The sequence below is a fragment of the Terrapene carolina genome, unplaced genomic scaffold (genome assembly GCF_002925995.2).
Source record: "Terrapene carolina triunguis isolate 2854851 unplaced genomic scaffold, T_m_triunguis-2.0 Scaffold35098, whole genome shotgun sequence".
In the NCBI taxonomy this organism is placed as follows: Eukaryota; Metazoa; Chordata; order Testudines; family Emydidae; genus Terrapene; species Terrapene triunguis.
The window spans coordinates 5,266,048-5,293,936 of record NW_020699449.1 but is presented as its reverse complement, the minus strand read 5'-3'; the positions used below and the strand labels follow the sequence as shown (position 1 = coordinate 5,293,936).

At 37.9% G+C, this 27,889-nt stretch overlaps 1 protein-coding gene across 1 annotated transcript; it reads left to right on the top strand.

Annotated features, from left to right (window-relative positions):
• Positions 1 to 2,343: 2,343 nt before the first annotated feature.
• Positions 2,344 to 26,873, top strand: LOC113405336 (RNA exonuclease 1 homolog; the record flags this gene model as incomplete). The annotated part of the gene is made up of 15 exons (XM_026646469.1): positions 2,344 to 3,822; positions 4,847 to 4,942; positions 7,997 to 8,204; positions 10,851 to 10,993; positions 13,256 to 13,393; positions 15,305 to 15,419; positions 15,671 to 15,733; positions 16,279 to 16,428; positions 17,145 to 17,258; positions 17,612 to 17,685; positions 18,477 to 18,587; positions 19,102 to 19,217; positions 20,183 to 20,321; positions 21,523 to 21,643; positions 26,772 to 26,873. Coding segments are annotated over 15 exons (3,159 nt in total), but the record flags the coding sequence as incomplete, so codon positions are not given.
• Between the last annotated feature and the right edge of the window lie 1,016 nt (positions 26,874 to 27,889).

Below are 27,889 nucleotides of genomic sequence, written 5' to 3'. Positions count from 1 at the left end.
TTCTGACCTGTATCAGACTGATTTGTGTTTGGACAAAAGATAGGAATGTGCTCAAACCTGAGTCAGAGCCTTGGCTTTAATGTGCAGGTTAGGTATAGTAGAGTGTCATCTGGTGGCTTCATAAATAAATTACTGGTGGTAGCATAGCCTCTCTTCTTGCCTCTTTCTCAGAATTTTAAATGTAGCCCCAGCGAGAGTAATAGAAATGGAATACTTGTGGCACCTTAGAGACTAACAAATTTATTAGAGCATAAGCTTTCGTGGGCTACAGCATATAGAGTGAAATATGCATCCGAAGAAGTGGGCTGTAGCCCACGAAAGCTTATGCTCTAATAAATTTGTTAGTCTCTAAGGTGCCACAAGACTCCTGTTCTTTTTGCAGATACAGACTAACACGGCTGCTACTCTGAAACCAGTAATAGAAATGTTTCAATTATACTGTTTAAAAAATGGAAACTAAAATAAAATGCAGCTCTCTGCAGCGTCTCTGCTGCAATATTGTGGTGGTGGTGAATGAAAGCCAGGGAGTGAATTGCCTAGAAATTAAGTATAAAATGATTAGTGTTTCTAGCATTTATTCTTGCATTTCTCTCAGTTTTGATTAGCAACATAGTGAAAACTAAGGTGTCCTTTACAGAGATAAGAAAATGTGAGGGCTGATTCTCAGAGATGTTGAACCCCTATAACTCCCCGGGGCATAAACAGAAGTTGGAGGTGTTTAGCACTTCCTGGACTCAAAGCTTGATTTTTAAGTGTGATTTTTTTTAACCTTGAACTGTTCCTGTGAGCAGTAGTCTTTCTGAGGAAGGGTGGACATGTGTATTGTAAATATTTACAGCTTTTCTGAAGGTGAGCACTGCTTTCCAGGTAGGAGTATGTCAGTTCATGAAGAGCCTAGTAGAACTTCATAGGGAATGTGATGTTCTAGATGGGTTTTATGCCACCTTCATCACTGAAGTATCTGAGTGCCTTTCAGTAGTGCATTAAGCAATGTGACTAACATTTGTCACATCTGGTTTGTTTTTACTCTCACTGATGACTTTTCTGTGAGGGACCTTTGTTCCTCTTATATGAATTGGCATTTTCAGACACTTGTGTGTCAGTTTCTGAGTTGATTGTTGCATGACAAATGGTAGTGTGTAACTTGGTGGGAAATCTGGGCAGGCCCACTGTTAGTACAGTAGTGGGCAAGTTAATTTAAAGGTGTACAGCAAAACTTTATCTTAACCACTCTAATATCCCAAAATAATAAGAGTGCTGTAAATGTAGGTTTTAAAAACTTGAATTGCATTTCAGATACTTAAAAAATAAACATGTAATTCTTTTTCATTTGATTTACCATTTTTTTTCTTCTGAAATCTATTTCCCTTGAAAGAATTGATAACCTTAATTAGTGCTTAAAGACAATAGGGAGTGTAGCTGGATGTTCCCAGTTTTATTTTAGATGTCTACAATTTTTAAGCATATAGTCTGTTATTAATTTGGGGTTGTAAATGATTGCGCTTCTTACTGATCCTTTGCCGTTTCACCTTTGTAGGACAGTTGTGTTATATGTGAGAGCCATGAGTGACTCTTACTTCATGAAGTCTTTATCTTGCCTCCATGATGGAAGATTTAACTTCCAGAATAGTGCAACTGGATTACCATGTTTACAGTTGATTTATGATTAGTGGACTTTGTAGTTTTTCAACCCATGGGAGTCCAAGTCTCATGAGTGTTACAAAGGGGGCCCAGACTAAGCAGCACTTCATCGTAGGGCTGAGAAAAAGAAAAATTAGCAGAATCCAGTTGTCACTAGCACCCAACGAGAGACAGGGAAGAGAATGAAGGATCAAATCATTCCCTCCGTATCTACTGCTTACTCAATTGCAGTAGAGCACTCCCCTTCTCTGAATACACAGCAGCAGCACCACTTTAAGCAGCTCTCCTTAGAGCTGAGCACTGAGGTTTCAGTGTAATTTGTGCTCCACTGAAATGCAGTTAAAAAAAAAAGTATCTATAATAGTTTAAAAAGATTGATATACCAAATTCTTTTTGGTATACCAAATTATGTTCAAGTACAATAGTGATTGGAGTTTCAAGCCATCTTAGAGCTGATACTGAGCTTATAGATGATAATATGCTTATCTTGAAACTTATAAAGGTTATGAATATAACAGCTTAAAAACCTCATTTAAGTGACTGAATAACAAAACTGTTGTCTGGACCATAAACCTGTATGTTTGTAGAGCTTTGCCACAGACCGTAATATTTATTACCTAGAAGATATTTTTCAGCTGAACTCTGTGAAATCGTAACTTAATACTTGTAGTATTTAAGAGAGAGATCAGTGAATGACATGATTTTCTTCCATCAACAGAGCTAGGTAAAAGTATACAAGAATTGGAAAGAATCAAAAAAGCAATTGAGTCAGTCAAGACTGAAGTTGAAGAAGGGCAGAAGAAACTCTCGCAGTATAATTTGCAAGATGAAATACCTAAAAACTCTTTGACATCTAAAACAAATGATGTTAAAGGAAATAAAACTTCCCCAGATGATGATGGTCTGTGTAGCTCTCTTACAAAAGACAAATGTCTTGTAGCTCCAGTCTCGAAGTACTCTAGCAAAGGCTGTCATTTGGTATCCAGTAAATATGTCATTGACCATAGTTGTCCAGCAACTGACCTTGAATATGATCCACTGCTAAATTATTCTGCAGGCCTACTCAGCTCTTCCATAATGAAAGAGCAGGAAAATGAGATACAGCAATTTAAGCGGGTGAAAATGCCTCTTGCTGATTTTCACATGGAGTCTCCAAAAATGTCTCCATGTGGAAATCGGCATGGATCCCCAAAGAAGAGATCAAGAAGCTATTCACCTATCAAGCTTGAAATAAAGCTCCAAGAATCTGATGATGATGATATTCTGGTTATTGATGCTCCACCATTGACTGTCACTAAGAAGCCAAGAATAAGTAGGAGCTTTAAAAACTGGAATAGGGAAGAAAACAAACAAGTTGCTGTAACACGTGCAGAAAATCTGCAGAATAGTAACATAGCAGAAGATCCTCTTAAGTGTATTGAGGAAAAACGAGCAGAAGTTACTGTAACTCTGCAAAAGGATGACAACGCAGATGTAAGCAACCCTGAAAAATCACTGAAAACTCCACCAAAAACTCAAAGTGCATATTTGCCTGATGTGAAAATTAATGCTTTGAAGTCTTTAAATAACCTTTGTGAACAAAGAAAATCGTTTACTGTCTCTAAGGAAAATAATATATCTTCAATTTCTCATATTAAGGCACAGACACAGAAAGAAACTTTGAAGAAAGAAGATCCGAAGAGTGAAATATCAGTGAAAACATCTGTTGAAGAATTGAGTACTAATAAATATAAAAACGCACCGACTTGCAAGAGAGAGGCCCAAACTAGCCTGTATTTTGAAGCCAGCTCAAAAGACAAAACTGTGCTAACTGCACAAGGGACTTGTAAAAAATTACCTATAAATATAGGGAAAATTCAGATCATACACGAAAATGGAGAAAATGAAGTGTTGGGAAATGCACCCATTCATCCCAGCACTCCCTTGAATTTGGGTGAGAAAATTTGTCATGATGTAGATCTCTTATCTAAAAACCGTAGTGGAGAAAGTAATAGTAATACTATGAACACTACCATCCAAGAAAGTGAAATAATTATATTAGATTCTTCTTCAGAAGAAGAGATGGAGTATAGTGAAGAGGATACTGAACTCTCTGAATCAGATGACCCTATAGAGGAATGCCGAAGAATTTTCAATGAGTTTGTTGAAAGTGAAGCACAGAAGCAAGAAATTGCTAAGCAGGTGCAGTACATTTTGTTGTACATCTGCACTTCCCTCCTTCATGGGGATGCAGAGAGAGAAGTGTTCCATACATTCTGTAATACTTTTTACTAGTGTTTTCTCTAATCATATAGATCCACATTTTGGAAAATGTCCACTAATATTGCATGCTCAGATTGGGACACAGGGCCAAATACTCAGAACTGTTGTGCACAGTCAATCCCAATTCAAGTAATTGGGAGCTTTCCACACTCAGCAAATTTGAAGATCATACACTAAATGTTTGAGTTGGGCATCCAAAATTAGTGGACACTCTTTAAAACATTTTTGGCAATAGTGTTTTATCTTTTGAAGAGGCCAGATGCAGTGTATGGGAAGTCTAAAATGTGTTAGTCCAAGGGTACGTCTTCACTACCCGCCGTATCGGGATCGATATATCGTGTGTCGTTAAGATGCGATATATCGATCCCCGAACGCGCTCACTGTCGACTCCGGAACCCCACCAGAGCGAGCGGCGGTAGCGCAGTCAACGGGGGAGCCGCGGCCGTCGATCCCGCGCCTTGTGGACCCCAGGTAATTCGATCTAAGATACTTCGACTTAGAGTTGCTTTTTTAGATCGATTTCCCCCCCCCCCTCCAGTGTTGACCAGCCCTTAGTAAGTTTTGGGTTAACTACATAATCTCTTTATTTGATGTTTCTCAAATTTGGTACTTTTACTAAACAGACTGACTTGTAGGAGACTCTGAATTTTGAAAAATCTACTTATGCTATTAAAATTATTTCTAATAATGAAAATATACCATCTTTTTTCATGTGAACATAAAGATGAAGTCCTTGTAGCTTAATCTTGGTGAAGGTATATACTTTAGTTGGTGTAACTTTAGATTGGAAATGTTTGGATTTCTTCTATTAGTTGGAACAGTTGGAAGCCTAACTAGTGAATTATGACATTTAGTCAAAGCTCTGGAACTTCTTAGCAGTTTGTACATTCTGTAGCTAATTAAAGAAAAAACCTGTATTGTCTTTTATTCTTAATTTTAATAGGCTCTTGGAGCTCATGCTGAAGTAGATACATTGGATACCAAGACAAATATGGTTCCTGGGCAGAAGAAAAGAATTGCGCACACTGCAAAATTTGATGTGAGTTTTCTTCTGGGAATTTTTGAGAAATATGCCTATATTATATAAACAATTAAATAATTAGTATTTTTTACTAATCTTCAACTTAGTTAATTCCTTTTGAGGCTCATTTTAAATGAGGTATGTTAAGCTAAAAGTTGTAGTGAAAACTGTTTACTTGTAAATCCTTTCTTTAACCTCTATAAATTACAATTAACTTTAGCAAACTCCAAGACTACTAGTGACTGAACTGTAGGCCTGCAAATTGAGATGTATATTTTTGCTTCACTGAGCTCTCAAACAGTGAACCTACCACCACAATGACTGTCAGGAAAAAATTGAAGAAAATATTAAATGTAGGGTGCCATTGACTCCAGTTGTAATTTTGCTCACAACTTGTTCTAATTTAGGAAAGGGGTGGCCCATTTTGAGCTGGCAGACACGAATGATTCTACCAAAGTGTTGCAGTACAAATATACCTAAATGCTGTGTTCATAAGTTCCAATTACAGCATCAACTTGGAAACAGCAGCAAAACTATTTGTTTTTGAACAGCCTAGTTGAAAGCTTGCATTACCTGCTAGAGATCCTTCTATACACCTCTACCCGGATATAACATGTTCCTCAAGAGACAAAAAATCTCACCACATTATAGGTGAGACCGTGTTATATCGAACTTGCTTTGGCCCCCCCCCTTCCTTGTTCCCTGACCGCCCCCTCCAGAGACCCCTGTCCCTAATCACCCCGAGAACCCCACCCCCTACCCAACCCCCCTGCTTCCTGTCCCCTGACTGCTCCGACCCCTATCCACACCCCCCGCCCCCTGACAGGCACTCACCAGCAGCGGCGGGAAGTGCAGCAACGCGGCCCCAGCCTGCTCCACTCTGCCACTTCCCAGCCGCGGCGCTCCGCTTCCCGCCCCCGGTGAGTGCGGGGAGGTTGGGGAACGGATGCCCTCCGCACTCACCAGCGGTGGGAAGCGGAGTGACGCGGCCCCAGCCCGCTCTGCTTTCCTTGCCCCAGCCCCAGATGTGTTGCTGGGGGAGGGGCAGGGGGTGTTTGGGGAAAGGTCCCGCACTCACCTGTGGCAGGAAGCGAAGCGCCGCGGCTAGGAGCTGGCGGAGTGGAGCAGGTGGGGCCGGGCTGCTCCACATCCGCCACTGCCAGTGAGTGTGGGGGGATCCCTTCCCCCAAGCCCCCTCCCCTGAGCGACACGGCTGGGGCTGGGGCGAGGGAAGCGGAGCGGGCTGCTCCTGGCCCCCTGCTAATCCCCCAGGCCACTCTGGGACTGCAGGGCCCCCAAAATTGCCTCCCCACAGCTCCTGCCTCCTAGACCCTGGGTGGAGGGAGCCCCTCACTGCCCCCGAGACCCTCTGCCCCTTATCCAACCCCTCAGCCCCGGCCCAGCACCCTTAACAGGCTGCTTAGAGCAGCGTGTCAGAGCTTTACCGCATTGTATGCGAACCCATGTTATATTGGGGTAGAGGTGTATTATGTTGTATATGGACACTTCTTCTCTCTTTTTTGAATTGCATTCGAACAATTGCTTAATAATAAACAGTGAGTATAGTTCCACTGAAGGTCATTGGGACTACTCACTTGCTTATTAAGCATGTCCTGAGGCGACAGTTGAAAACACAACACTTAATTATACTTCATTGAGCTCTTTGACTTATGAATGAACCTCCTTCAGCTGAAAGTGTCCTGATGCACAGTGCATGATCTTTTTTAAAAAGAAGTTGCATTTTATATACACAGGATGAGCAAGCAGTGCCGTACATTTCTTTTCAACAGTTGTTCTTCTTTTAATTACAAAATATTAAGACATATATTCATATTGTATTATTTGGAATGTTCCTGTTTCTAGAACTAAGATATGCTAGAACTCTTCAGTTGAGGCCTGCATTACAAGACTGGAGGATTTATCCTGCTACTGTTGTCATACCCATTATGGGGAACTGCCTTCAGATGTTAATGATTTCAGTCACAGGAGAAACAAAGTTCTGAGCCTGGTTCTTAGTATGAAATGTAAAACATAAAGTACAAATTGGTGTGTGTGGCAGAGAGTAAACATCTAGTCTCTTACTGATTTATAGTCTTCAATACTATGTACTATACTATACACCTAACTCCACTGATAACCTTGAATCAGACTACATTTATGTGTAAAAGGTTAATTATCCTTATCTTCTAGGGATGAAACATACTCTTTTTCACATTTAATCTGATATTCTGCTTGACATCTACTATAAGTATCCCAGGCCAACTGCGCCATCTCTCTGTATATAATATATACTTGTGTATATAATTTTTTTTAAATTGAATAGATTCAAATAAAATCCTGTAACTTAACATTTTTCACTCAGTGTGAGTTTGCATATGGATGACTGCAGGGTCAGGCCTTGTTGGTTTAAGGGTGTCTTATGAGGATTTTGCCAGTATCGTGCATGGTGTTTTTTGCTTTCCGTTTGAGTGGTCATATGCTCTTCACAGGTCTTTATCTGAAGATCATTGGGAAACATATGCAAACTGTGACTTACTGCTTACTTTCACATAGGAGGCATGTTGTGCCTCTTCTCCAAAAACTGCTATTCAGTTTGTATTTAGATGGCCTATAAAATGGTGACTTGAATTTCTAAAGTCCTTTGTTGTTCCAGTCCTAGTATCTTAGAGACTGTTCTCCCCCCACCCCCCATTCTTTACCCTGGTGTTTGATATCAGCTAGGTTACTTTGCAGTTGCTTGGGTGAGTAATGCGGGATTTAAAAAATATATATATAAAAAGACTACAGGGCCTGAACTTCAGCTGGTGTGAATTAGTTGAGCTCCATTGTCTTCAGTGGAGTTGCGTTGACTTATGCCTGCTGAGAATCTGGCCCTATAGCTTGTCTTGTTGGGAAAAAAATTCTTTGAGAAGGAATGTAGAAGAGATGGTGGAAGTATATGTTTGGATGCAGTCTTCTCTCATAAAATACATTGTAAATGTATTCTCCTATGACTTCGTTAGCTTGTGAATTTGGAAGTGTATTTTGACAAATGTGCAATTGGTTGAATATTCTAATTTTCATGCCCATTAGGTACAGACCAACAAAGAAATACTTGTGCCTTTTAAGGCACCTCTTCCACAGCAATCTTGTCCTACCAGAATCCTGCAGGCACAGCAACAGGCAGTGCAGATAACAGCTGCTGTTAAAAGTGGACAGGCTTTTGTTGCTGCAACTTCTGGACAGAAGAAAACTGTACCTGTATTGTCAACTACTCAGATTCAAAACGTAGGACCAATGGGTATGCTATCTCAATTCACTGTAGGCTTCACGAAGTGGGATAAACCAGGTTTTTTTAATAAATTTTGGTCTTTGGATTACTTTAAAATATTTTGATCAGTTTGTTTTGTTCCAGATGTGAGCATTCTTAAACATTTTGGATGCCTGAGTGAACCCTTAATTTATTTTATTATTCTAAGTATCCTGGCTGAGTCAACATTTTAATGTCAGTTTACATTAATGCAGTTAGTTTTGTGTTTGGTTTTGGGTGAAGTTCTCTCTAAAATGTTTGGAGGCAGTTTTGGGGGGCTGGAATGAAACAACTTTCAACATCTATAATTGTTTCAAGTTACTGCCAAGTATGCAGGGTTTCTCAGAAGCCCTAAAGCATTTCAATCACTCGCTTTCTTTCTTATCTATTTGCTTTCCTGAAAGCCTTCCTCTAGTTCAGTGGTTCTCAAACTGTGGGTCAGGATCCCATTTTAATGGGGTCTCCAGGGCCAGTCTTAGACTTGCTGGGGCCCAAGCCTAAGCCCTGCCGCTCAGGGCTGACGCCAGAGCCTGAGGGCTTTAGCCTGGGGCAGTGAGGATCAGGCTCCAGACTCCTTTTCTCCCAGATCATGTAGTGATTTTTGTTGTCAGAAGGGGGTCTCAATGCAAAGAAGTTTGAGAACCGCTGCTCTAGTTTGAAAGAAAATACCAATAACGTAACATTTGTATATCTCTATTCTAATTTTAAAACTATACCTCCTTTAACTCTCATAATTTAATTTTTAAAAGAATGAGTACTCCCTGCCAGTTGTTGTGCTGTTAAAATGTTTGTTTGTTTTAAACATTCTTTCTTTGCTATGTGAAAGTTTTCCTACTTTGAGTGGGTCTATGTGTTCAGTGTTGTCAAATGCCCAAAGTGTGTGTGTGTGTGTGTGTAAAAAAAAATATATATAAATTTTTTTTCTTAATTTTTCAGCTAGTGATTTTAGGTATTTACTAACAAGGCTTTTGGGCAAAAATATTCCCTAGTGTAATTCTTGACATCAGTGGAGTTATTACATGGATTAATTTAGTACTTTATACGTAGCCTGAAGGCTTTTTGGTTGTACAAGCCTGGCTTTTCAGCTCATTCATTTCAAATGAGCACATGTAACAGAATGTAATTGATGAGTGAGTGTTTCTCATGCTGTATAATTGTCTTCTCACTTTCTATTCCCTTCAACCATGTAGAAATTGGTGCCAAGAGGATCTATTTAGCAAACTGGTGGGCAGCCTGTCAGGGTAATCTGCTGGCGGGCCACAACACAGTTTGTTGACATCGACCATCCACAGGCACGGCCACCCACAGCTCCCAGTGGCCATGGTTCGCCGTTCCCGGCCAATGGGAGCTGCAGGAAGCGGTGCAGACCGGCTGCTGCTTCCTGTAGCTCCCGTTCGCTGGGAATGGCTAACCGCGACCACTGGGAGCTGTGGGTGGCCGTGCCTGTGGACGATTGATGTCAACAAACTGTGTCGCGGCCCGCCAGCAGATTATCCTAATGGGCCGCAGGTTGCCCACCACTGATTTAGCGTAATAGCTATAATCCATACACTGTACCTTGGTCTTGGGGCCTATTTCTAAACTTTGTGGATTATTTACTTTTCTTGTGGTTTGTTCCCCATTTTTGGAGTTAGATTTTACTTACATGCCTCAAAGGTTTGTTCTGGTCTTATATTAGTAAAGCACTTGGAGAACTCAAATGAAAGTTTTATATCAAGTTCTTATAAGTTTACCTGAATAAGTATTTTACTTTACCACCCTGCTGCCCATCACTGTAATATGAGTGCCTTCCACATAAAGTAGATTAGCAAAGTGAAGTTACTGGTGTGCTTTTTGGAATCTCTAGCTATTGTCCTAAAGTTCAGCTAACTTTGAATTTGGTTACCAAAATAAAATTGTAAAGAATGTGTGTCCCATGTGGCAGGGGCGGTGAGTTGTATGGGCCCGTGGTACCTGTGCTCCAGGAATATTCAGAGCACAGGGGCCCAGATCCACCAGTGTTCGGGGCCAGGTCTCTCCCCTGGCACTGCCTGCCACCTAAGCGTGCCTCCCTTGGAGCATCTCCTGGCCCCGCCTGCTGCCCCCGGGCGATTTAAAAGGGCTGGGGGGCCACCACTGGCAGCGCAGCGAGACTAAAGTGACTTCCTGCCTGCCTCGCTCTGCGCGGCGTGCCACTCTCGGAAGCGGCCGGCACATCCCTGCGGCCCCTTGGGGAGGGGCGGGGAGTGTCTCTGCATGCTGCCCCTGCCCCGAGCACCAACTCTGCCATTGGAACTGTGGCCAATGGGAGCTGCGGGGGCAGTGGCCGTGGGCTGCGGCACACGGAGACCCCTGCCTAGGAGCTGCTGCCAGAGGGGTGGGAGTTGCCCAAGGTAAGCATCACACCCCTCACCCCCTCCCACACACCTGCCCTAGCCCAGAGTCTGCACCCAAACTCCCTCCCAGAGCCTGCACTCCCTCCTGCATCCAAACTCCTTCCCAAAGCCTTAGGCGGGGGTGGGGGACTTGGACCTGTTCTGGGCACCACCAAAAATTATACAAACCTGCCGCCCCTGCCATTTGGTGAAAGGAGATTGAGCAGTAAAACTTCATTCTTAATGAATAACTATATGTAATAACTACCTTTTGTTGTTTCAGTATGTTTAAATTTGCTTGAAGTTCAACCTGTTGCAACCAGCAGTGGTCAACTGAATGTATTCCTTCAAGGAAATGCTGTAACCGCAATGCCATGCAGACCTTCTAATATTTCAATAAAAAGGATTGCTCCCATGCCTATTAAGGTACTATAATAGTAGTAAATGTTTGGGCACATATGTGCCGAAATACTGCAGTTATCAGGAAAAACTCCTATTGATTTTATACAGAGGCTTGCTTGCTAAGTACTGCAGGATATGCAAATATTAAATGTTAACTTTTTTCTGAATATTTCATAATCACATCATACAGTAAGTACTGCTTTCAAGTCCATTTAATAATACTAACAATTGATGTTATTCTGTGTGGTTACAAGTGGCCAGATTTGAGCAGTATTGTATACTAGCAGAACTGTAGCTCACTCTTCTGCCTTCTCATAACTATCACCCTTCTGCTGAGAAGTTGCAGACATCGGGGCATTGCAGGTGGTTTCTTGTGGGAATAGGTAGCAGTGATTAGGTGTCTGGATATTATTGTTGCATGTTTTACTTACACTAAATACAGCAGACCTTTAATAGAGGTGGTCAGACAGCATGTAGGCAATCCTTTCTTTCAGGAATCTCAGCCAAATCACCAGTGGTAGGTTTCAGGGAGCAACTCTGCCCCAAGAATTTACTAGTTAGAGATTAAGGCAGAGAGCAAAATATCCTGCTGGTAACTGCTCTTCCAAAAAGAGAATCTCACAACTAACAATGCAGCATTTCTTAAAAGGCTGAACAGTGCTTGCACACTAAACTTGTTAAACTGTAATACTATCATCTAACTCCCCCCATGGTAGAATTTCAGATCAACCTAAAGGTAATTAATGATGATGTTACTGTGTTCCATGGCTTAATTTAGTCTAGTCAGGCCAAATAAAATTATTGTAAAATAGTTATCTTATAGTTGTACTAGCTAGAGTTAAAAAAGACAAGTGCATCTGAAATTATTTGTACATATGATATTGTGACATAACTTAGCAGGTTTGTTGGCATAGAAATGTTTTATCTTATACAAGATCGGAAGGGAATGGCTTCATTCAATAAAGTATTTTTCCTCTTTTAGAAAGCAGAAGTTGAAAGGTTTATAGAAACTCTTTTAATGTGAGTCCAAGTAGTAGTGCTTGGTTGCAGTAGGTTTATAGTGAGTTAGAGCACCTCTGTGCTGTCATCTTGAGCAACCAGATTCTGTGTAGAGTACCGTTGGTCTTGCTTACTTTCAGACAAAGATTCCTCTTCCTTGATTTACTGGCAGAAGGCATGAAAGTTTTTGGGATAAAGTAAAATTCACTTATGGGAGTGTACTTTAAAGCTCTAAGCTTCAGAGTAGGCTAGTTAAATCTACATGCCAAGCAGAACTTCAATAATCAAATTGAGTTTAAATTTAAAAAACCATAACCCAGAGTGAATAAATCAGTACAGTAATAGCATAGTAGCTCAGCATGCCACCACAATAGCATCTTTTGTAGGCTATTAAACACAATTTTCAATTAAAACCGCTTACTAGATTGCTTCTTCAGTGTTGCTGAAGCAGTTTGAAATTGATTAAAACATACATTTTGAAGGTTTTAAAGACAAAATTCATTTACACTTCAATGATGGTCTCTCCCAAGTACCAGATTGTTTATGCCTGGTTCTCAAACTTGCTTTTTTGATCTCTCTCAAAACTACTGTCTGGAAGGCATTGTGGCTAACATGTTCTCTAGAAAGAGACTGACAAAATTAGAGGGTGATAAGAGTATCCTTATCTATCTTTCTCTTCTACCAAAACTACTTACTCCTAGATGTTGGTAAATATCATTTAGATGGTGATGATCATTCAGTATCAATACATAAAAGCCAACCAATCTGTGAGAATAAGTGGGACTAAGATTATAAGTAAACAGCTTGCTTAATAGCGACCCTGTTTGGACAAAATTTTAAACTAGGGCATGTTATCACACCAAACTTCTGGATTTGACAGGTTTATCTTCGACTTCTTATTAAACAAAAATTTAAATTCTATTCTGGCAAGCCTTGAGGAATCTTACATCTAATACAAACTCTTTTTTTCTAAATGCCAAAGCTCGTAGATCGTACCAAATTAACTCCTGCAGTGTGCCTTCAGTCTGTGTTCTGACTGAAAAATATTTAGACACAGGCCAAAAATAGAAACTGTTGACTATTAGATGATAGCTGGAGCTGGTAACTCTTCCTATCTAACCCTGCTTTTTGTTTGCTCTTGACTTTTTGAAACTTTTTTAGCTGAAAATTTTTATACTTCATTCTGGACTAAATAATTTTTTTTTAGTTTGAGTAAAAACTGAATTATTTATATTATTCAGCTCCTTGTTATAACATGTGAACTAAATATTGAATGTTCTCTCTAAGGTTTCTAGTCGGAGAAGGCTTTCTATAATTCCAGAATCTGGATCCAAAGTTCCACATGACACAAGACAACGATATGTCAACTTTTTTGTTGAAGAATATTTGAAAGTTTGTAGAACAGTAAATGAAGCTTTTGATAAGGTTTGTATTGGTTATGAAGAAAAACTTTAAAGATGTATAACACTTAAACTTTTCAAGTAAATGAACACATGTTGCTTGCTATACATGGTTGTGGGAAAATGTTGAGAAAAGACCCATTAAAATTAAGTATGTGTATAAGCCATTTGAAAATAAACTAGTCATTAGCAGATAAAGACTAGCAATTTACTTCTTCCTTACCCCGTTCATTTCTCTCATGTTGTCCAAGTGTAAAATATACTTTGTTGAAATGCGTGGAAGCTATCATAAAGTAAAACAGTTCCCTTTAAAATATGTCAGCATTTACATCTTTTATGAGAAATTAATACTTTAGTGCCATTCATGTTTGTAGTCACCTGTTTGGCAACAATCCTCATTCAAAAAGAGCCACAATGGTCCAGGTCATTTTTTTCCCTGGAGATTCTATTATACTGTCCACCCCACCCCAAGTAAATACAAATTTACTCTAGAGATGGGCTCACGGGCACTAGCAGCCTGGGCAACATCTTCAGTGTGATCCAGATTTCTTGATTATTGCAAATTTGAGGGCGTTCTGTGAAGCCGTTCTGCTAGGGTCCCAGGTAAATGTCTGTAATTCCTTGTTTCTGTGCTCCATATTCTCCTAATGTCTTTCCTTTATTCTTAAACTGTTTTATTCTTTCATTTTCCTACCCTGAGGGTTGGTCTTCACTACAGGGAGATTGACACTGCTGCAATCTATGCAGCAGAGGTTGATTTAGTTTAGTGGATCTAATGAAGACCCACTAAATCAACGGCAGAGCGCTCTCCGGTTGACCCCGATAAGCCACCTCTCTGAGAAGATTAAGGGAAGTTGACCGGAGAGCATCTCCTGTCGACTTACCCCAGTGTCTTCACTGTGCTGCAAGTCGACCTAAGCTATGTCAACTTAGCTGGTGTAGTGTAACTTAGGTCGACTTACCCTGGTAGTGAAGACAAGCCCTTAGTCTCTTACTTATCCCCCTCAATTTGCCACATGTAAAACCAAGGAAAGAAGTAGCTGTTGCCTCTGAGAGACAGGAACAAATTTTTGCTATCAAGTGTTCTCCAAAACAGAAAGCCAGGTTCGCTGCAGCAGGTTCAATCTACAGACCTATCTCATTAGCTCTTCTTTCCTCTTCAGTCAAATTGCTTCATGTCCTTCAACTTCTTCCACTACATGCTTACAGGAGGAAGCTTGGGGAATTTTTCCTAGCCTTAAAAATGTTATAGGAGCTACTGACTTCTTCTGGTATGCTCTGTGGTATTGCTTATATCTGTCCCCAAGTGTCATAGTACTAAACTGCCTTGAAATGGCACATGCAGAATCTACCAGGCAATGATAAAATAAAAACATAAATTAAAGTAAATAATAAAATAAAATAAGACAGATCAGACTTTACTGCTTAGGGCTTCAAAAAATGGGAGTGGAAATAATATCTGCCCTCCAAAAGAAACCGTGACCATTATTTTCCTTCTATGCAAGAAAATCTTCAGACTTTAATGTTACACTAACTGTGTTTCACTTAACTTTATAATGGTGCTCTTTATATCACTCAATTTCATCTATTTGCAAGACAAGATTCCAGTAATCCCTATCTATAAATTAATATTTAGGATTTATTTAAAATATCACTCTTATTTTCACTCAGAGGTGTGTTTACTTTCAAGGGCCTGACTTAACTTTCTAGTTCCTGAAATGGAGTTTTTTCTAAATATTATTTCCAAATATTTGTACAACTTATTAAAATATGATAGTATATGATTAGTGTAGCAATTAAGTGTCTAGGACACTTCAGCTTAGAACTGAAGACATTTTCGACTGCAAAACCTTCTTAGACTCTGACTAACAAAGCTCTGCAAAATTTACAATAAGCTATATGCCCTTAAATTTTGGTCTTACTCTTTTAAATGTAGGCATTGGTAGAAGAAAAAGCAATTTATGATCGTTGTGGCAGTAAAAATATGTATCTGAACATAGCTGTGAACACCCTTAAAAAGCTGAGGGATCAAGGTAGTCTCTCTCCAAATGGTAAGAAATTATGTATGGAAATGGGGGGGAAGAAAGAAGTGATGATGTCTGACACAGATAAAGATCATTCTATTTTGCGTCATTAATGATGATTTTATTTAAATTATGTTGGTGTAAACATGCTTCTAAAAGGTTACCAATGAGATACAATGTTTTAATTCTTAAAGACTTTTTCACTGTAACTGCCACAGGAAGTCTGAAGTTTGGAAGATGAATTTAAAAATCCTTTAAAAGTGTTTTTCTATTTTTAGGGCAGTCTTGTGGTAGCAGATGGACTAATACAACTGGATCTAGAAAATCGGAAGAGAAGAATGGTAAAACAATCTGATAGTTCTTACCTAAAATATGTAACTTCTCCCATTTACATATAAACTGGGGCAACTTTTTTCAACGTGAAATGAATTTTCATTCCTAGTTTCTTGGTCCTATTCCTATTGTTACATTTTAGATAGCCCCAAATGCCACCCATGACCAACATATGACCAACTTCTAAAACAGAATGAGGATGTTATTTTTCAAATCACTGATATTTCTAAAGACAAGGAAAGAATTGAATTTCTATATGAAGCAAGAATGCTTTTCAGAGTTATGGTTTTGCAACCTTTTGTTAGTGTTAAGTAGTAACTTGTTGGAAGTCATTTTAATATCTTACTCTATGTAGGGTTTTGTTTTTTGTTAATTTTGTTTGCTGTCAGAGACATGACAGGTATATAATTTCTGAGTGTGATCGGGTAAACAAACTGTAAAATGATTCAGTATAACTGAAGCAAAACCTTACATGTGCATCTAAGATGTCAAATCATGTTTGTTTTGAAATTCATTGTCTTATCTGCTCTAACCTCTCTTTAAATGCTATTAAATTTTTCAGGGATTGTTCTCTATAGAATTCTAAAAGACTATGTTCTGACTGAGGAACAATTGCATGAGAATGGCTACCCGCAACCAAATCCTGAAAAACCTGGCAGTGCTATATTGGGTAATGGCATTACAAAAACAGCTGTATCTGATGGTAAGTGAATGAAACCAGAATTTGTAAATGTATATCTATAACAGTTGATATGGAAAAACTGATTGCCCCCCCCCACACACACACACCTTCTTTCTCTTAAACTTACCTTTCTTTTGGTATCTGGTATATATTGTATTGAAATTGGTGTACAATAGTGTTATGTAACTACTTGGGCCCTGATTGTTGCAAACTGTTACAAAATTCTTTAGGTTTTATTCTCAAATAATTCCATTAATGTTAGTAAAACTATTGGTGAGTGAAATTCTTGCCCAGAATTGCATATTCTGTCCACAGTGCAGTATTAGTAAACCAAAAAGGTTCGAGAGTCTTTGACTTAAGTAGTTGGATTAATAAAAGATACTTCAAGAATTTAATTTGTGAGTTTTAAAAAAAGCCTTTAAGAATATTTTTAAATTCTTATAACTGAAGCATATATCAGAATTATGTCACAGGAATTCATATTATTTTAGTGCTAAAATGTTTTTTGTCATATAACTTGACCAGCCTTGGAAAACTTGTCATAAAAATGTATTTACTTAGCTAGGCAAAAGTAAAGTAGTTTATTTAACTATGATAGTTTCCTATCACTTCCCTGATAATTGAAAAGGAAGAAGATCTTGTATTGTTTCATTTGTCCAGAGTGAGGAAAGGAGGGCAAGTAGAATTTTTTCAAGGCTGAATTTTAATTAGTCATTGAACTATCATACTACTTTCAGCTTCCAAAAGAGTATGTTGTAGATGTGGAGAAATATACACTGTTACTGCTTCAGGAAAGCACATTCGTAAAGAAGAATGCAACTACCATTCTGGTAAAGTACTAAGACAAAAAGGTTAGTATAGTTCGTGTTCACTCTTGATGTAAGCCACTATCAAAAATCATTTAAAAGAACTTTTTAATTGCTAATGTTTCATATTACAATCTTGTTTACCACCTTGAAGTGTGCTTGGATTGGGATGCAGATAAAACTAGAAATATCTGCTGTGCCCTGGGGATTGTGGATACCTAGCAACATATCAGATGTCCATGTGTAAGAAGCCTGGGTTCTACTGACCTAGACACACCATCATGGAGTCAAGTACAGGTGCATTAAAACATGTCCCTTGCTTGAGGAAAGTAAAACAAGTACTGATTTGTTTCAGTTGTTTGACTGCTTTTTGAATTTTCCTTTAACTTTTATGGCAGTTCCTGGTGGCTTGGAAACACGATATAGCTGTTGTGAAGGAGTAGTTGGGTCTCCTGGATGCCAGGTTGCAAAGGTAGGAACATGTTACTAGCAGGCTTCTCAGACTTTTTCACAGTGGGCATCACATCTTAAGAAACAGTGTCTCAAGGACCCACTTCCCTTTCCAATACAATAGCAGGGGCTGTATACTTATGATCACAAAATAGCCCTGTGGCTATTTTCATGGAAATGAAATAGGAAAGTAATTGTATTGTTTCAGCTATTTCTAATATAATTAGGGTTGTTTTTCCAAAAAGAATCGCATCTAATTTTGCTTATTTTTATGTGTCCTTTTCCTCCATTCATTTCTCTTCAGGAAAAAAGAGAGCCAGCACCTTGTGACCAGCCAGTTACCCATGGCCCACCAGTTGTCATAGATGTGAAGTTTATGAAGCACTATCTTTACAGAAACTTGGGTTTCTGTATTAAGATTTAGTAGGTTGAGTGGAGAATGTTAAATAAAAGGCTCTCCTGTTTAACTCTAGTTAGTCTATATCAAAGAACTTACACTCTCAGCAATTGAATAACACCTGGTCTACACTTAAAATGTAGGTTGACAGACTTGCGTTGTTCAGAGGTATGAAAAATCTACGCCACTGAACGAAATAGCTATGCTAATCTAACCACCCAGTGTAGATGCAGCTAGGTCAATGGAAAAATGTTTCCCTTGATCTGGCTACATTTGGATGGGGAGATGGTGGCCATACACTGATATTAAAAACCCCTTGCATCAGCATAGACTGTATCTCTATAACTATGGGGTTATGCTGGCATAGCAATAAGACACTTATTAATCACATTTTAATGCTAATGGAAACTTCACAGCTCCATGTCCATGATGGCCAAAAGGAGAACCTGGAAGGCTTTGTGAAGACATTTATCAAACTAACTCCAGCTGATGGAAATCATGGTGTGTTTGCACTCGACTGTGAGATGGTACGGTTAACTTTAGGCTTCTTGAAATATTCCGCTCAAACCAAACATTTGTCAGCTACTTTTGAATGTTGCTTCATAGGAAATACTGTGTATAATTTTGTTCTAGGAATAAAAAGTGGTGGAATGGGTTTTCATTAAGATTTAGGCTGAACTGGATGCAGCCTATCTATGAAGAATGATACAGAATTGGAGGCTGTTTAGTATTAGCGAAATAAAACGTGACTGCTGTTATCACATCCAGAGACTGCTCCTTAAGGGAAGATCGAGATGTAATCAATATAGAGAAACTGAACAGTTGCGGCAATCTGTGTTGATTTTTTTATTTTTTTATTTTTTTTGGAAGGGAAACAAAACTACTTAAGTGTGGTTGCAGGAAAGGGTAGGTAACACGATTATTTGGACTCCACAGTACCTGTGTGGTTCTTTCATGTTACATATCTTGTATAAAGAGCAAAAGGCACAGAGGTGACACATTTTAAATTCTCATTTAACACTTGTTTTGTTTTTCTTTTAGTGTTACACAACACAAGGTCTGGAACTTACTAGAGTGACAGTGATTGATTCAAACCTACAGGTTGCCTATGATACACTTGTTAAACCAGATAATGAAATCATAGACTATAATACTAGGTATGCATATCTTTTAAAAAAAACTGTAACATTTGAAGATGTTAGTGCCTTAATTCACGAACTGTTGATTTTAATTCAATAAAAACTCAGTTCAGAGAAGTTAGTATATATTTTCTATATTTACTTTTTTAAACTTTCTTCTGCCTATTGGAGGTAAATTTGGATACAAAACAATTGGCTACCCTCTTTAAGTTAAACAAAAAACTCTTTTCTACATTATGTAAATTTTCCCTGTTTCTCCCCAAATGAATAGTTGCATTTTCATGTGACTTTACTTACAAATCTAGAGATGTTGGTGTTTGTGATCCCTGTCTGAAGCATCACAACTTTAAATAACAAACTTAAAAACTTACTGGAGTAAGATTTGATGAAATGTGGCTGCTATTAATGCAGATTCTGTACATGTCCTATCTCCCTGTCAGTCAGCAAGAGGCATCCATCCTGGATGCAAAAGTTTTTTGGCTTCAACCTCCTCAGGATCCTCATGCATTCCGTTCTGAAGTCTTGATTTCTGCCTTTGCTGAAGTAGCAGCAAATGTCTTAAGGCAAGGCAACCTTTTTAGAGGCTTTTGCTTTTTACCTGCTCTGATTCACTATCGAGGAGGAGGAAGAAGCCCAGCAAATGCCAAGTCTGTGGTTTTTGCCTCAATCTGTCAATAGCGGGACCTGTGTCCTTGCAGTCCCCCAAATCCTCCTTCATTCTAGGCTTACGTGGACAATCTGCAGCCAGCTGTCACAGTAGTTTTTCTGAAAGCGGGGCCAAAGCCAGTAACCCCATTATCCTGGCACCCATGCTGGAGAGGAGAATAAAAATTGGTCTACTGTCAGAGTTCAGTGTTCTACGTTTAACTCTACCCAGTATTGGAATTTGAATGCTACAAAAAGGAATCCAGAGACTACCTCTTCCCACTGTTGTTCACTTGCTATATTTCTCACTTACTGAAGCTCTTTTAAATCTATCTTAGATTTTCTGGAGTGACAGAAGAGGACTTGAAGAACACATCATCATCTATTCGGGATGTGCAGGCAATATTGCTAAACTTGTTCAGTGCAGATACTATTTTAATTGGACACAGCTTAGAAAATGATTTATTTGCTCTTAAGGTAAAACATTTAAGCATTAGTTCCATGAAATTTCTACAAGATTTTTTGAAACCTGTGCTGTCACTAACTTTAACTTCAAAGCAACTGGTCTTCAGGAGAATATCTTTAGAATAGAACTGAACTTATTGCAGGATATAATGGTGCCCAGTTAAAGTAATGAAATAGGGAATAAAAGTTAAGATTTTGGCAGATTAATTTGTCAGCATGCTGTGGTTCATCATATATATTATGACAGAGATGAAATGAATAGCTTTCATATACTTAGATACAGAATAGAAAAAGGTATCAATACATAGATACAACACAAGCAAGCAAACGTCAATGAAAACTTCACTTTTCCTTTTGATTTTTTTTGTGCTTTTAACTATGCAGTTTTACATCATCCTTGCGTTATATTTTCCTTGATATTAAATGGGGGGGGGGGAAGAAATCTGCCACTATTTGCCTTTTTAGCATAAACTCTAATGAATTCACCAACTGCTTATAATTGCTTTAAAACAGTCGGTGCACATTTAAATAATTGAGCATATATTTGTACTGAATCACTGCTGAAGCAAGCATCGTTAAACACAAAACTTCTTGTTGCATGTATTCAGTACTCAGGTTTCTAACAGTCAGAATTTATTGGACTGACACTAGTTATTTTTAAACCTGTGAAAGGCACTAGTGCTCAATGGAAGATTTCAGCCAAATGTGTAAAAGAACCAAGCATTTGGCAATCCTAGTAGGGAGTCACTGCCATTGATTAATATTCAGAAGCTACAATAATGAATTTTTTTCATACGACATATGAACGTATCAGAGTGCTTTTCATATAGTTTTCAGGCAAGAATAAAAAGTGGTAAAATATTAGCTTGTGGCCTAAAAATAGTTGATAGTTGTTGACTGTACATCAAATTAACAAACTTCTAGATCGTGGAAGTAATATACATAACACTTTTCAGAACATATAAAGACAGCCCCTGCCCTTAAGAATTTACAATCTAATAAGACCAGATAAAACAGAACAGGAATAGTATGAAGAAATCAAGGGTGAAACCAGTTGAAGGAAGTGGGTTATAAAAAGGGACTTAAAGGTGACAGAGGTAGTGCTTTAACCATGAGATAATTTTTAACAGTTTTATTTTATTAAAGGAAAAATGTAATTGGACTTGTGATCATGGATGTACTTAACACAGACCACTGCAATTTTTTTTAACAGCTGATTCATAACACTGTTGTGGACACAGCAGTGGTGTTTCCTCATCGGCTAGGCTTGCCTCATAAAAGAGCACTTAGAAATCTAATGGCTGATTACCTCAGACGAATTATTCAAGATGATGGTAGGCGCTTATTTTAGTTTCTATGTAAGCCATTGGTGATTTGCATAATAAAAGGAAAAGTACCAAGCAACAGCCAATCTAATAGTACGGTTGTTGCTGTTTAAAAACTTGCTAACTTTGTCTTAGGTGAAATTACATCAGTATTTGCAGTGTTCATTGTAGTATATACATAAAATACTGCAAGTGTAGATGTGGAAGTATTTAAGTCAAAATTGTCACCCTTTAACTTTCCAACTATCTTTTTGTGTGTGGGAATGATGCTCTTAATTTCACTAATTAAGGTATAGAATCTTGTGTAAGATTGCATTTTACATTGGTTGCACTTTAACATTTCTTCACATTTGAGACTCTCTTCTCCATTCTCTCCCATGAGTAAAGTGAGTAATATCTCTCAAAGCGGAATTAACTTTCAAAGTGCAACTTGTGTACCTATGTTTCAGCCATTTTCATTTATACACATGTCAATTATTTTGGAGGATTACTTTTAGTCCAATTTTCGAATGCAATATTCAGTAATTTTTAAATATTTTTTTATCTCCTAAAGACACAAGTTCTAATTGTGACTTCAGTTTTTTAAATAAAATTCTTTATACAAAACCGATGTATGTATCAAATGTATAGAAACATATGAGCAAGGAAATCATGCGGTCTACAAGTAGCACTAAAAGGGGGAAAACCAATTTGAGGGAGTCAAAAAAATAAATGTCTGAGAATCAAAATGGAAAACGTAATGGGTTATGGCTGATAAATATTTTACATGCATATTTTAAACACACATTCACACATGCTAGCTAGAGACATGACACACGAGGTTTTTTGTTAGGATACAAAATACCATCCTTAAAATTTCATTGGATTTCAGTTTTAAAATCATAAAAATGAATTGCTCAGTTGGGCTTAAAAGAAAAATCAGTAAAACTACATACACAGTATATATGTACAATTACTTCTATAGACTAAAATGAGACATGCTGTACATTAGTTATCTGATTGAAAGCACTATTTTAATGAGTTCCCAGACACACACTTTTTTGAGTCTTAGGGGGAAAAAATGGAAACTGCCCGCAGTACTTCAGATTAGCACTTCTGTATTTAGCTCTTTGTTAACACAGTTCTTCAAATAGTGTCTTTATCAATAATCGGTTCTCATTTTCAGAATGCTTCTATTTGCTGTATGGCAGTCCAATTGAATGAGACATAAGGATGTTTGGGGAGGAAAAGGGGCAAAAAGGGGATTCCAAGGAAGAGCAGGCACAACCTTTAAGCTGCAACATTGCATGGAAACTGCACAGCTGGCCTGTATTTCAAATGAGTAGAACCATTATGTGCAAGATTTTTGGTATCATCTGGAGCCAATAGTGTACCTTCTTAAAAATAAACTCTGAAGAATCTCATTTATCTTAACCTGCATTTTTTCCCAGAGTAATTGTTTGACTCTGAATCTTTATTAATCTGCCATAGGAGTTGATAACAGTTGAGGGCAATGAAAATGGATGTCATTAGGGCTACTAAATGTAAGGCTTATGCATACAGTTTTCCTTTTTTAAAACATAATTACTGAAACATTTTTGGCTAAACTAATTGGGCCAAAAGTTTTGAACCTATACAAGTTTTGAACACAACTTGTATCTGAATGCATTTGCACTCAAACTCCAGGTCTACGAGGCTCCTAATTGGCAACTGTCTATGATCATGTGGTCTAGATGATTAGTTGAAGGCTTCCTTTCAATAAACATTTAGTTTGTGTAAAGGTAAATATTCTCCAAAGACACCCTTGCTCTGTGATCTTACATTCCTTGGCTTCTAAATTCTATATATTACACAAGTTTAAATTATGAAATTGTTGTTAGGCATAGTTTCCTTGAAACTTAGAATTTCTGTGGTGCCTACAAAATGTGAATCAATACCTAATATTAATAGACTTTTTAATAATAGCTAATCAAACAGAAAACATCCGCACATAATTAACCAAAGTAATGGCATGATCTTGTTGCTTTTACATGACTCCTTCACCTGAATCCCTTCCTACTATTATGTCCACTCTGTCATGCCCAGTGTTAGATTATAAGCACTTCAGGGGCAGGGAACATGTCCGATATGAGGTGCCTAGCATGCTTTTTGATACTGTAAAACAAGTGGTGGTGTCCAGAGCTAATGTGGAAATGTTCAGTCATATCCTGAACTACTTTCTTTGTGGTCAACAATATTTATCTTCCATTTAATAGTTTTAATCAGTAAAGTCATTTAAAAAATAAGTATTCTACTTTTGATCTCTCTAAGCAAATATCTGATAGAAGATGACTTGTACCTTTTGAACTTCTGTGTTTGAATCTTTCTTGGCTACTGCTTTGTCTTAGAGCTTTGTAATTACAGAGGTACGGTAGCATCTCTGGATTCAGTTTTTCACTTAAAGCAGAGGTTCAGAGATGCAAAATAGTGTCTCTTCCCCAAACTGGCAGGACACAATCTGTAGGTGATGTTTGACCTTCGGGAATTTTCAACTAAATCTCTTAAATTGGATTTAAATCAAACTTTCGAAAAATGGAAACTAAGTGTTTTCTCTAGTGTTTGTTGGGGTGTTTTTGTGCAGGGTGGAGAGGGGAACTCTTTTTTAGCGAACAGTTGTGTTATCACTTAAACGCATTACAAACCTTCCTAGAACATACATTTTAAAGAAATGTACGTCTAATTAAGATATTGAGACCTCATTCTCATATATAAATTAGGTAAGTGATGCATTTACAAGGGTTCTTCACTTTCAGATCTCGGTCTCCAAGTTTTTAAGTGTATCAACATCCTGGCTAAAGGTAGTTCTGAATGTCTGAGAATTTCAGTAATAGTCAATAAATATGTAATTAAACAGGTAACCAGCAATGCAGACTTTTATACCAACAAAGCTAGAAAATGGTCAGAACTAAATTCATGAAGTTAAAGCCTCCTGTTTGCTTTCTGATGGAAGAAGCTTGCCATATGATGAAGACAACTTTAAATGTTTTTGTGTAGGATACAAAAGGTCTTTGAAAGGCCTCCATATTATGATATAGGAATTTGTTTGGAGATGACACAGTACTTAATACAACATTATTAAGTAATTACAGAACAGGTACTTTGTTGTATTTTATTATCTTAACTTGTGCAAATTATAGTTCTTCCAATGAATCTGGAAAGTACAATATTCAGGATTCAATACCTCTATTGTTGGGCCCTGCTTCCTTTGAGTTAATGGAAATTTTGCCACTTCAGTGAGTTGAGCAGATGCTATGCAAAAAGAAACTAGCTCATGTTCTTAAATGGTATTAACACCTTTTGTTTGTACTTGTATCACTCTTCCCTATAGATGTAGTTTCTATATGGTATATGTGATGGCACCAAATTCTATTTAAAAAAAAAAAAGTTGTTTAAAGCTTGTTTCTAGCCTTTGAACACCGCTATTTTATATGGTGGCTTATTTTAATAACTTCTGGGCTAGTTGTTCTGTTGTCTATAAATCTTGCATATCTCATGAAGCAGAACACCAAACAGTTCTGTCTGCTTTGAACAACATCCCTCATCAACCACCTCACCTCATGCTACCAGATGGAAATGCCCACCATTAGCTCAAAGACAAGGAAAAAGAATGGCTGCCTGCAGGTTCTGAAGGACAAATGGGAAATGAGTTCTGCAGGTTTAAATGCTTCAAGGAAGACTGGAAAAGGAATAGATTTTACAGCCTCCTAAACTTTCTGAAATCTTACTGCCAGCCACTGGAGATGCATCTCTATTTTTTTTTAATGTTAATGACAAAACAGGCATGAACAACTTTTATTTAAGTCAATAGGAGCTGCAAATGTGTAACTGGAGGGGAAAAATCGTTTCACCCCAGATTATTCTATAAAATTTAAAAGGAACTTCTATTTTTAGATTTGGCTCTAACTATTGTCCAAGTTCAGTTTTCCCAGCAGGACGTTCTATCAGGTGGTCTCACTCCTAAGGCCAGGTGTTGAACTTCTCATTCTGTGTGGGGCAGAGGCAGATATGTCTAGTTTTACTATAAAAGCAGTGCATTACTATCCTGCCTTCCCAGCTGGATGTTTTCATTTTAAAGTAGACTGGCAAAAACATAAATTAACTGACCTGTGCAATGAGACAGTCAGGATATAATAGATGCATGTGGACTGATGAATGCCAGCCGTGATCATTTTTCCTATGTAGGGTACCTGCCAAACATTTTCCTGTTCTACTAAAATCATGGATAAGTGCACCTGACAGATGGTCAGGGAATGCTAACTTCAATTGCTACTCCATATGAGGTAGTTCTACCATTTCTTAGTGAAATATCAATAAAAATGAGTATTTATACCTATTACTGCTGAAGTTTGGTACTCCTTATATGTTGCTATGGCAGTACTTTTGCAAATTCCTGTCATATCAGTCTAAATACTGAATTTCAACTTTGTCATCTGTTTCCTGCAAGATATTCAGGTTGGTCCTAATGTTTGATAGGATGTGTGTGAACAACACTGGAGCCATAACAAACTGCATATGGAAAAGTGTTACATAGTTAGTAACAAGCAAACTTACCTTGCAATTTTTTTCAAGGCTGCATACTTAAGACAATTGATCTTTCAATGATATTTTCTTGTTTCTTTACTTTATCTCACAAATGATGGGCAAATAAGTGTCTGACATAGATCATGCGACTAATCTGCTCACCCTCCGTTATTGTCCCTCCAGCTTCCCATTCCTGAATTAATTTTACTGCTGTACGCCAGTTATGTTATTCTGCAACACCACCTTTTTTGTGGGATTTTTTTCTTTTCTTCTTCTGTTTCTCTTCCTTCCACTGCGTCTCATCCATCCTCTATTTTCTCATGTCACTAAATTAGTTTTAAATGCAATACCTGTATACGCAGTACGCTCATAGATGTCCTAGGTTCATGTAAATATTGTTTGGTATGTTGCTGGTTTTCCATCCTATAGTTCACTAGCCAGTAGTGAAGCCGGGCTCTTTGCATCAGTCAGTTCTAGAATAATTGACTTTTCTGAAAGCTATGTTCTTTTCCTCTTTTGTATCTTTTTGTGATGGACACTATCTAATGGGAAAATGTTTACTACTTTTTAAATATGAATCTATTTTGTTCCTTCCTAGTTGGTGGCCATGATTCTAGTGAAGATGCTGCTGCTTGTATGGAACTGATGCTTTGGAAAGTAAAGGAGGATACTAAGGGCAGAAAATGGTGATTTTCTTCAAGAACAGCATACTCAACATGAAGCGACTTCCGTTTCTTTAATATTTCAACATTAATCACTTTTAGTGTGTGTTCCACAAAAACATTACTAATAGTGCCAGTGTAAAAGTGCATCAACCCCCCTGTAACTAAGTACACTCCACTGAATATTCAATGTAAACAGTCTGTAAGGATTTTTGTACAAGAATTATTTAATGTTGGATGTTTGCTATTAAGTGTATAATTTTTGTTCAGTGTAAAAATGTGGTTAGTTGGAGGGGTTGGTTTTGTACCTACTACTTAACAGCTTTGCACTGCTGATGATCTAAACAGTAAGAAACAAGAACTTGGTTTTTCTACTTTTAAAACTTGTACCAAATTATCTTACAATACAAAACAAAGAACTAATTTGCCTGACCCCCTTTAAGGTGCCACTGCTGCTGTCTGCAAATCACACCTGGAAAGTCAATTTCTCTCCTACTTCTCTTCCACCCTGTCCCTCTTCTCTCCCCCTCCCCCATCAAAGAGTGGTGTAGAAAAACAAAGTGGAGAAACACTACAATCTTCTCACCTATGTCAGTTTTCCCCAAGTAATGTATATGTTACAAAGTAAAATACAGCTAAACCAGAAAGTAGAAGTTAGGCTAGCTGTTCTCTGTACTCTTGTTTACAGAGACCCTAATGATTTATATCTTTTATTTTGACCTGTTTTTGTTAAACTTACTTTGTAAAGGTGTTTTGGTTGGGTCATTTTTTTTATTTTATTTAAATGAAGAATAGTTAAAAAGCAATAAGCTGTCGGTTACAATCATCAACCTAAAGAAAAAAATCCAAATTAAAGGTGTTACTGTTTACTGCAAAGGAAATGTTGGCCACTTATTTCTTACAAAGCTACAATGTTTTTCTTCATAGACCTATATGTGCTTCTGTAATCTGATCCATAATTTATGCTGTAGCACTAGCTAAAGATTTTGGAAGTGGTAATGCACAAAATATGAAACTTGTGCAATCTATGTGATGTGATTTCTCTCGTGGAAGA